The sequence below is a fragment of the Ctenopharyngodon idella genome, chromosome 6 (genome assembly GCF_019924925.1).
Source record: "Ctenopharyngodon idella isolate HZGC_01 chromosome 6, HZGC01, whole genome shotgun sequence".
Taxonomy (NCBI): Eukaryota; Metazoa; Chordata; class Actinopteri; order Cypriniformes; family Xenocyprididae; genus Ctenopharyngodon; species Ctenopharyngodon idella.
In genome coordinates this window covers 19,291,802-19,303,571 of record NC_067225.1, presented here as the reverse complement: position 1 = coordinate 19,303,571, position 11,770 = coordinate 19,291,802, and the positions used below count along the sequence as shown (strand labels likewise).

Here is an 11,770-nt window from a genome sequence, read left to right as displayed (position 1 = left end):
CTCCACCCTGGAGAGAGCTTCAACCAAATAATCACATCTTTAAAAGGAAATGTCCCTGTCTAATGATGCTTTACACTTCATACTACAAAGCGTCAGTGATTTTAGAAAACATTCATTAAGATGTGAAACGGTAAATAAATCCAAGCAAATACATAGGAAAAATGTTTGGTTAAATATGTGACTTACATTGCTTTAGACATGATAGAAATATGGCATACAGACGAAAAGTTCTCAGACTTGAAGGCGCCATGTAGATTGTGCCCTCAACTTCCTGCGATGATATTGATAATGAAAATGAAAATAAGCGGTATGTTTACACTTAGATGTTTAGCTGTTAACGCAAATTTCCAGCTTCTAGTTGGGAGGGGACCTACCCTGGGCTCTCAGAAAGGGGAAATGGTGTGTCTTCGACTCATTAGGAACAATGTCCTAATGTAGCTCACTGCAAACAATCAGGAGTGAAAGAAGCTGATAAAGAACACATTAAACGAAACCGTAAACATTTAATACTGCGGGATAAACACCATTCACAAACACAGTATTTGTTTATATATTTGTATATTATGTGATTTCATAATTTTCCTTTTAATATCATTTTCTTTAGAGAACAATAAGCAAAACAAAACAAATATGCTTGCTGGAAATGCCATCCAGATGTCTGATTCTTTCAGTGAAAAGTAACTACATCACTCATTAAATAAATAAATGTTTTTTTACACATCAGCAAAATAAACATTTATCATGTTTATTTTATTTTTGTTTCTTTATTTTTTTTGTTAGCTGTTTTTTCATTTATTTCCACAAGAGGATGTTTTCTCTCTCTATATGCTATATATTAGATTAGTTGACCCAATGTATTAGTTGATGTATACACAGTCAAACCAAAATTTATTCAGACACCTTGAACATTTCATTCATTAATACAGTTTATTCACTATAGTTTAAAAAATGGTAATAAAATATGACAAGATCTCAGAGTTAAACTCTGTCAGAAAAAAATTATTCTTAATTATGTCAGATAACACTTAAGCAAAACATGGTCAGGTCAAAGTGTCTGAATAATTTTTGGTTCCAAATTTTTATCAATTTTACTGGTAGTCCACTGTATGAAGAATTTTTGGGTATAATATGTCACAGTTTACTTTATTTTGCTATCCTCACTTATATAAATGAACCTGCACCCACTAGTAAAAATATATCAAAAATATCAGAAATGTCTGAATAATTTTTGGTTTGACTATATATATATATATATATATATATATATATATATAGTGTGTATGTATATATATATACACACACACTACAAGGTGAGATTTATTGAAGAAAGATTTATTGATTGATTGATTGATTTAACTGAAAAACAGAAAAATATGATGTTAACTGGGTTGACAGCTTCACTATATATGTATATATATATATATATATATATATATATATATATATATATATATATATATATATATTAGTTAAATACTAGTTAGTTAAACAGTAAATCTTAACTTACAATTTACAACACAAGCTCAGATAATCTGCTTTTCGTGCAAACATATACTGTACGAAGAAAAAAAAAATCTGTGAAGCAGGTTTAGTATACAGACTTGTAATGAATGTCCTCAAGTAAAATTATACCATCAAGTCCTTAATTATTGGTGTTACTCATTGGAGTTTATACCCTTTACTTAGTGGCTTAGCTATGCAAAAGGGCAGATCAGAACAGCAGAGGGTGAGATGACCTCTGTGTAGATGAGATACAAGTTGCAGCTCAAGGCCAGTCGAGATACTTCAAAGAAATTACAAGATGAAAGTCAGAAAATGCCAATGGTTTCTCATAGGTGGAAATCTGACAAACACACACACACACACACACACACACACACACACACACACACACACACACACACACACACACACACACACACACACAAAACCACTATGCACCAGCAGTGCTGATCACGCAACACACCCAGCAGTGTGATCACATGCACACCCACAATCACATAACACACCCTGCAGTACACACCCACAATACACCAAAACTGTATACCAATTTATCACCCACACCACAGCAACACAGAAATCTTACTATTTATCTTTAATTACTTATTGAAAGTAAAATTGAATTAATATGAGTGAATAATTAATAATAATAATCATTTCTTAGTAAATAAATAAATAAATAGATAGATAATCTTGAGAATGTTTTACACATTTTTTCTCCATGCGATGACTGATTTGACGGCTGCTTTGCATCCTTAAAGGATACCGGTGAAAATAATGTATTCCTTAAAATAATAATTTTGTGCATCATACAGCACCTGAATGGTGGAAATGCCTAAGTCCAGCTGAGCTGAGTGCATTATTCTCAATATCATGAAGCAAAATATGCTATACAAACTGGTTTAGAGGCCTGTAGAAAGGGTTAAAGGGATAGTTCACCCAAAAATGTAATCATTTACTCCCCCTTATTTTGTTCCAAACCTTTATAAATTTCTTTGTTCTGCTGAACACAAAGGAAGATATTTGGAAGAATGTTTGTAACCAAGCAGATTGACTACCATAGTATTTTTTTTCCTATTATGGGGGGTGAAATCTGCTTGGTTACAAACATTCTTCCAAATATCTTCTTTTGTTTTCAGCAGAACAAAGAAATTTATAAAGGTTTGGAACAACTTGAGGGTGTGTAAATGATGACAAAATTTTCATTTTTGGGTGAACTATCCCTTTAAGATAGACACAACTGATGCAAGCTAAATGACTGTACAGTATCTAATCTTTATCTTTGGCTTTGATCTAATTTCATAATCTGTAATCAGTTCATATTCCATAAAACCAGTCAACTTGATTACAAGACATTCAGTAACTAAAGGGACAATATTCTGCTTCAGGTCCTCATCCATTTTTCATGAAAAAAGAGAGTTATACAATTTGGAACAACTTGAGAGTAAACAAATGATAAACTGTTCCTTTAAAAATATAATAATAAAAAAAGACCAAAGAAAAGCACTGATGAACATATATTTTTTAAATCCTCAAATAAAAATCAATCAATCGCTCATGTATTTATATATACATTTATAAAGCATGTTTCCAAACAAATCAATGCAGTTCAAAGTGCTTTACAGGAAAGAACAAGTGATTGACACTAGGTTTAAAAATAACAAATTAAAAAAGACCCAAAAGTAGATTATAAACAGGTAATAAAATCATGAGATTTGAGGGTTTAGTGTTATAAGACATTACAAGAAAGCCAGACTAAAGCCAGAAAGGTTGTTCCAGCGGTGTGGAGCATAATGGCTGAAAGCAACACTACCAAACATTTTAGCTCTACTTTGTGGTACAGCTAAAAGAGAAGAATTAGTCATTCTAGGCTCATATACTGAAAACATTTTTGAGAGGTAGTCCGGTGCGAGACTACCTCTCAAAAACAGCACTCCTCCAGCATATTGTTTTATCTGTCATGATTATGCTGAACTCTGATATGAGGATGTTGTCATGTTCATTGGACTTAACCTCTGGCTTTACTTTCTTATCACAGTATGTGTGATAATATGAGAAGTGTTAATGTCACATGGCTGCACAATCAGAGCCGGGTTTTCAGAAAAGAGTCTCTATTGTTTTGATACCATTCTTCCATCCTTTTGAGGCACAGGCCGTTTTTTTGTCTGCTAGAATACTAATAAACTGTTGTAAAGGAGGTTTTATACTGAGGTCCACGAAAGCTTGTTTATTTCCACCAATATCATACCCCAATCTTGGTCACATGAGAGCAGAAATGTGTTTGTGTTATACCCTCCCTAAGACAATGCATTCTTCTCAGTATGGGGTCTTGGCTCTTCTCTGTCAGGATGTTTCTTTCACCTCTTCCTCAGAACAATGCACGTCAAATTGCCAATGTCCCTGGGATTCCATCCTGGAAGACAAATTCTCTGGTGTTCTCAAGCCACAATTCTATTGAAACTTAACACATATTCTTGTGTGTACATTTATGAGTGTTTTAGATGGATAAATCATCAAAACTCATAAAGGGACCTCGACGGACTTGTGAACCAACACACAAAAAATAAAAGCAACTTTAATTGGCAAGAAATTATTTCCCTTTGTCGAATTATCAGGGGGATTATGTGGTTTTATAACAGTAGAAAATCATGTACTATCCAGTGGGATTTGTCAAAATTAATGTTCAATTTTAACAAGATTAAATGTTGGCAAGTAACAAACTCAAAGCCCATGGGGGGTGTAGAAAAACAATAAGGGCAAAGTAGTAGGGCAAGTATCAAGCTGAGAAATCACAGTAAAGTTCATTCCACTGCATGGCAGGGGTTATTTCCTCTGAAATCACCTTGTCCCTGCTCAAAGATCCACACTTAGTCAGCTGAATCATATCTAAAATCAAATTCAAGATTTTGCGTTAACAGCTTTTGGTGGCATGTGAATGTATCTAGGTAAGCACTGTCTGAACAACAATGGAAAATAGCTTGTATAGCATTACTCAATTTTTTTTTTTTTATCATATTGGGTCCAGTGATCATTACTTTCACTCTAAAACACTGAGATGAATAAATTAGCATTTTACATACATTATCTTCATATACACACACAATATTCAAAAGTTTGGGGTCAATAAGATTTTTTTAAAAATAATGATAATTCATTTTATTCAGCAAGGACACAATTGATCAAAAGTGTCAGTAAGGACTTTTAGACTTATAAAAAATTATATTTCAAATAAACGCAGCTCATCAAAGAATACAAAAAAGTATTGCAATTTCCACAAAAATATTGAGCAACTATTTTCAACTGTGATAATAAGAAATATTTCTTGAGCAGAAAATCAGCATATTAGAATGATTTCTGAAGGACCATGTGACACTGAAGACTGGATTCATGATGCTGAAAATTCAGCTTTGCCATCACAGGAATAAATTACATTTTTAAACATATTAAAATAGAAAACTTCTTTTAAAATTACATTTCATAATAATACTGTTTTTACTAAACTTTTCATCAAATAAATGCAGTGTTGGTGAGCATTTATTTGACTTCTTTTAAAGTCCCCCTGTAGTCAATAATTTTATCCCTTAAAACTCATCTTATATCACCAAAATTACATATTTAAATGTTTTTTCCTGTGAAAAAAAAGTTCTTAATGCCTTAATATAGCTTGAATGTAACTCTACACCCTTGCCTCATTTAATATACATGGATCTATGAATATGATAATTAGCCCCGCCTCCACTCACTCGCACTCTTTTTGTCCAGAACAGAACCATATCGCCAATCCAAACTGTATGCTAACTGCCAGTCATCTTTGACGATAGTGATCCTGACAGAAGTAGCGTTTTGCTTGACTACGTTATCAAACAGCTAATAATGTGTTGCTAATGTTACACAAACAATGTTCACATTTGCGACAGCTGCCTTATAACAATCAGTATCCTTAGAAACACTTTGAACAACTCAGAACGTTAGTGGAGAAAGGCATATAGTTCATCATAACATAGTGATATGTATCATACACCCGCCATATTGCTAAATCTACCCGATTTTTTATATCAACAGAAAAATATACCGGGATAACCTTCTTTTGAGACTCCCTTGTGCTGTCAGTTAATAATATGCTAAAGCCCACTGGCACGTTGACGTGATTGGTTACAAGGTAGTTTGTGATGTCAGAAACACCAGCGATTTCAAACCGTGGGTTTGAGACTGTCTTTAGATCACTGCAGTTTTGAAGAGAATATATTTAGCAATGGTGTTGACTTATGAATTTGCACATGGTTTGTCTTAAAGCATGTTAAAAACACCAGATAGACATATAAACAACATTAAAAACTTGATTTTCACCACAGGGGGACTTTAAAAACATTAACAAATCTTTCTGACCCCAAACTTTCAAACTGTGGTAAATGTATACATACATATACAATTAACATAAAGTAGGCTATATAGCTTACATTACAGACATTTAGGAGAGTATTTTGTTGCACAGATCTCAGATACAGTGTTGTGTGTCCTGCACATTATGTAACAAGAATATACGAAAAAGTCCAGTGTTAAAGGATTTCTCATATTAACAATTTGATACCAATAAGATGGCCTCAAAGTTCAGTGTTGCCTATATTCCTGTTCACTCAGTCACTTTAGTAATTAAATAATTTATTATAATATTTGATAAACTCAGATATACAAATTTACCTTAAATAGTCAAAATTCTTGAGAAATTGTATGTAGAGCCTTCAATGTCCTTCCACAGAGCGATGGATATTATTATTAAAGATTCTCCATATCAAATGCTGGGTTGATCATCCCCTCATCCATACTCTCATTAATTACACCAAGAAAGCCTTCATCCCTTAGATTTTTGTCAAAATGTCCAGTTTCTCCACTCTCAGGCATCTTGGTTTCGGGATGCCTGTAGCACATTAATAGTAGCCCACTTACAATGAGTAGGCAAGCTGAGCTGATCCCAAACCCAATCCCTGGACCCACGTCCTGTTTTACTGGAGCAGAAGGCAAATAGAAGTCAGGTGGGAATTCTATAGTGCGATTTGCCAGCACAGAACTCATATTCCAAATGACAGGGACCAGAGAACACGCTGCAGTTAGCCAGTACAAGGAACCCGCTATCACAAAGGCCAATCTGACATGCCCGCCGTCAACCCCAAATAATGCATTTCTCACCGCATATCCCGCCAATAGGTTTGCGACTACCCCCACGCCAATAGCGGTCATGCAAAGTACCTGTGCAGCTGCTATCTCTGGAGGAGTGAATGAATCTGTAAGGCCGATGCTTTTGCAGATCTCAGCCGAGTCCAAAATGTGGCTGTTGAAACAGGCCCTCCACACGCCCACCCAGGCCAATCCTCCAGTGATGACCGTCTGATTGTCCACAGTCCATATCCTCCAGTCGTTCACCCCAGAAATAGAGGCCATCATTATCCATCCTATAAACCCAAGCACCAGACCCGCAAACTGCTGATGGACTGACTGGGCCAGGTAAACCATTGCTAAAACTGCTGAGACCTGACACCAGGCGGTTATTAATATTTTCTCCTCAGGTTTGCCAACTGTCCTTCAGGGCCATGGCTACATTGCAGTCACACAACGCCTGTCAGATTAAAGAAAGTTAAAAGCGATTTTAACCTACAAAATCATTAATGGGGAGAACTAAATGACATTCTAAACACATTTGTCCAATTTTATACACCATGTTATGATGTCAGGGACCCCAAAATATGAGGATTCCGTTCTAAAGGACCCCTTTCTAAAGTCAACTATACACTACCATTCCAAATTTTTGGGGTCAGTAAGATTTAAAAAAAAAATTTGTCTAAATGACAGGTCAAAAGTAACAGTAAAGACATTTACACTGTTGCAAAAAAAATTATAAAGTGAAATTTTTTTTATCATGGTTTACACAAAAATATTACATAACACAACTGTTTTCAACCATTTAATAATAATAATAAATGTTTCTTGAGCACCAAATCAGCATATTAGAATGATTTCTGAAGGATCATGTGACACTGAAGACTGGAGTAATGATGCTGAAAATTCATTTAAAATATATATATTTTACTGTAATTTTGATCAAATAAATTCAGCCTTGGTGTAGAGATGTCTTTCAAAAACATTAAATTACCAACCCTGCAGACTTCTGAAAGGTAGTGCACTTTTTCATGTATAAGTGTGAGAAAAATAGTAAGCATGATATTATGTAGAAAAAGTGTGAAATTAAAAAAAAGAAATTAAATCTAAAAGGCAAAAAAAAAAAAAAAACAGAGTAAAATGTTATTTTAAGAAAAGTAATAAAGGCATTTTTCTATTGACAGCCCTACAAAAAGATTATGATTCTTGACAATTGACCAGTCATTAGAAAGTAGACATAAACAGTAATCATTTTCAAATCAATGTCTATTTTTTTTTTTTACGGAAAACTTCCATGGACTGCCAACACCCAATTGGAGCCTTTTAATGGGCTTTTGTTCTTTTAAAGATATGACAGTAGAGAGAAGACAGGAAAACACAAGGAGAATGCAGGGGGAAAGGGAATGGGACATGACGCAGGCCAGATTGAGGTGTTTGGAATATACAAAAAGTGTCCTTTGTACACAAACATTGAAGGTCAAGCAACCATTTCAGACTGAGGAAAATGTTTTTCAAATGTAGTGTTTAAAAAATTGTGGTGAGGAGTGATGTTTCCAGAGGGAGGAAGAAGGACACTGCAATGAGGGTCAAGCACAAGACTATGCATTTGAGACCAAGCAGAGGAGGAAGTGGAGGATGAGAAGAGAGAGAGAGAGAGAGAGAGAGAGAGGGAGAGAGGGAGAGAGAGAGGGAGAAACTAATATTTCCTGCCTGGCTCCCTGCACACCTGGGGTTGCGGAATGTTCCAGGATAAGCTAAAAAGGTCATTTACAATAATCTGTTTCTTCACGCACAGGAATCAGAGATGGGAAAAATTATTAGCGCTTTGGGGAAGTGATTTCCTTAACACTTTGCCAACCCCCCAATAATTCCCCCATGTTACTGCTTAATATATTTTATAGCCAAATTATTCTGTTGCTAAGTGTATTGAGTCCATACATTTGTTCTATTTATACACATTTTTGTTTACGCTTTGTTTTAAGGTCTTAGCTGCAATGTAATTATACATTTAGGTACTGAGAAAATAACAATTAACAACATCTACTATAGGGTTAGTGTTTAGTTTAGGGTAAGTTGCATTTAATTATGCCTAATTTACTGTTATTACTATGGTAAGTAAATGTAAAATGTAGCAAAGACACTGTAAAATAAAGTATGACTTTTTCACAATTTCTAGCAGCTCTTATTATCCACAATTGTAACTCTTCAGTCAAGGTTGTGTAAAACTGATTGAGCATGTTACATCCCTTCGTAATGTCAATATGTACTCACATAAAACACAACAAACATATCCTTACCTGTAAAACGGTTTGAGCTCTGAAGCATCTTCGAAACTATCAGTCCATACAAAATACAGGACTTCTCATATGAAACAAGCGGAAAGGACAACTTTCCAAACTGACGCGTACAAGTCAAACACAACTGTGGTTAATGATTAATGTAGAATATCCAATAAATGGATGATAGGGTGGGGAGGATCAGTGCACAACAATGAAAAGTTACTGCGTACTGGATTGCTGAATTATGTAACTGATATCAACTTGTTGATTTGGCCTATGCAGATGGTCAGTTCAACTTGACGTAATTGTTTTTTGGAATAATTGTTGAGAACGTCTCTGCAGTGTAAGTGTATGCACATGATAATGTAACATGTTATTTGCATATTTCTATCTGTAAACAAAAAGCAGACTGTTGCATTTGCATAAAGCACTCTTTTATTCAGCAATAACCATATTGGTTCCTTAGAGTTTTGTCAGGATTATGTTTCAATATCATGTTTTAAATGATCAATAAAAACTAACAAAAAACATACTCTGTTTCTTTAGCTCAAATCATGCTGAAAACCTGTGTTTTTTCAGGCTGCTCCAGCTAATGTACTCCCATCTGTGTCACTGCAATCACCGGGGCTGGACCCAGGTATTTCGGCACTCCGACCTTAACTGGTTTCAAGCTCCTGATCAGCACCTGCTAGTTGGGCACAAACTGATGTGTCGGTCTTTCTTAGGGATAGGAAAACATTCTTAGGGATTAGCGAAACATCACTATTAACAGAATTCAATTTCTCAACCAGGTCCGTGACATACAGTAGTCTACCAGGATGACCTCCATTTCATCTAAAGAAGAAACGCCAAAGGGGCCTTTGACTCATGGGGTCGGGAAAGGCCTATCCATCAGAATTTCAAATGGAGATAATCTGGTAGTGGAGCATGGTGTCATTCGTATTTCAGCTAAAACAGCTGGCAATAGTCATCCGATTTTTTCCTGTGTCTAAACAATCTTTGGTAAATCGGTCTTTGATAGTTCTGTTTGTTTTTTCCACCACTCCTGCTGGTACGGAATGTTAAAATGCCAATCAATAGCTAAGGTTTTAGCCAATAACTGTGTTACCTTAGATGCAAAAGGTATTCCATTATTGCTATCAATTACAGTGGGTATCCCAAATCTAGTTATGATTTCTTGGCACAAAATTTTAACCACTGTTTTCACTCTTTTCCTCGCACATGGGAAAGCTTCTGGTCACTTTGTGAATCTGTCGACAATCACTAACAAATATTTACAATTTTGAAAAGGCGGCATGTGCCTAAAATCCATTTGCATGCAGATGTTGAAATGGAGCCTCTGGAAATGGTAAGGCTTACAGGCCGATGAATGTTAGTCTTTGCACAGATTAAAGATGAGTCTAAGACTAATTTGGTTGTCTTGTGTACATCTGCTCTACAGTATAAAGCATTGATCGCTTGTGCTGTCTTTGCTGCACTTGTATGTGAGAGACCATGATAATGACATATAAGCAGCACCAGTGTTATCTTTGGCAAGGCCACTTTCCCTTCAGAGTCTTTCCCGGTTTGTCAGCCTTTCGAGGCCCAATATTTTAAGTCAGCCTCTGTAGGTTGGCTCTGCAATATTTGGATATCAATATCATGGAAATTGGTCACTTGTGCCATCATAGCAAACTTCCCTATGTTCAGTTGTCTTTATGCATGTTTTTTTTAGCAGCTTCCTTTGCAGATGCATCAGCCAAATGGTTACCTCTTACTTTCTCTGATTCTCCTGTTGCATGCCCTTTCACTTTGACTATGGCTACTTTGCTCGGCAGCTGCACCACATTATTTAAATCCCCTATCAGATCAGAATGGGCTATTGGTTTCTTCTTCAGCTGTCTTGAAATTTCTTTGTTTCCACATTTTAGCAAAGTCATGAAACTACCCCATATGCATATTTAGAATCAGTATAAATCGTCACAATTTTACCTTTTGAGAGTTCACAAGCTCTCAGTAGTTCCGTCACTGACATATAGACCATTCCCCTTTTTCTAAGGCTGTATCTAACAGATTATGCCTATAAGCAGTTTCATTTTCAATTGTTTTCAAACAATCATGTGCCTAATTATTGCTGTCAGTGGTTTGGTCGGTCCTACCGATCAAATCTCTCAAAGCAATGACAGCAGTGTGGGGTCTGAAGGCATGAAGGCATGCCTTGTCAATGTTTTGGATAGATAAGCTACTGGACGATAAATTGTACTGTTTTCCTGGGCCAGTATCCCCGCTGCAATGCCCCCGCTCTTGCGCACATACAGATGAAAAGATTTTTTTCTTTGTATTCCGTTAGGCCTAAGGCTGGAGCAGACATGATAGCCTGTTTCAATGCTTTGATGGAGGCGTCCATTTCATCAGTCAACTTGATTGCTTGTTGTGGTGAATCTTTGCTATCAATTGCTTGTCGCAGGGTTTTGCCATACAAAGCAAAGCACAAATCCATGCCCTGCAGTAGTTTAACAGTTTCAGAAAATTCTACATTTGCTTGATTGTGGCTGGTTTAGTCAATCTCGTTACCAGCTCCACACTGCCTGGAGAGGTTACCTTTTGTCCTTCCAGAGATAATGTGTCCCAGATAAGAGACTTGTGGTTTTACCCACTGCAGATTCTGTCTTGATGCTTTGAACCCTGCCTTGGCCAGCACATTTCAGACAATAATGGAGACTTATTCACAGTCTTTTGCTGAGATGAGAAGGTCGTCTGCATACTGTAGCAAGCACGTAGTTGGTTGGAGGTTGATGGTGCTGAGGGTTTTGTGCACAACTGCAGAGAACACAGCGGGTGAGTCAATGTAGCCCTAAGGA

General features: G+C 36.0%; 1 protein-coding gene across 1 annotated transcript; it reads right to left on the bottom strand.

Annotated features, from left to right (window-relative positions):
- Positions 1–3,004: 3,004 nt before the first annotated feature.
- On the bottom strand, positions 3,005–9,068 carry cldn34a (claudin 34a). Its single transcript, XM_051898243.1, has 2 exons — positions 8,949–9,068; positions 3,005–7,111 (listed from the first exon to the last, which is right to left on the bottom strand). Exon 2 carries the CDS (start codon positions 7,006–7,008, stop codon positions 6,274–6,276), a length of 735 nt encoding a protein of 244 aa, XP_051754203.1. The 5' UTR covers positions 7,009–7,111; positions 8,949–9,068; the 3' UTR covers positions 3,005–6,273.
- Positions 9,069–11,770: the final 2,702 nt, after the last annotated feature.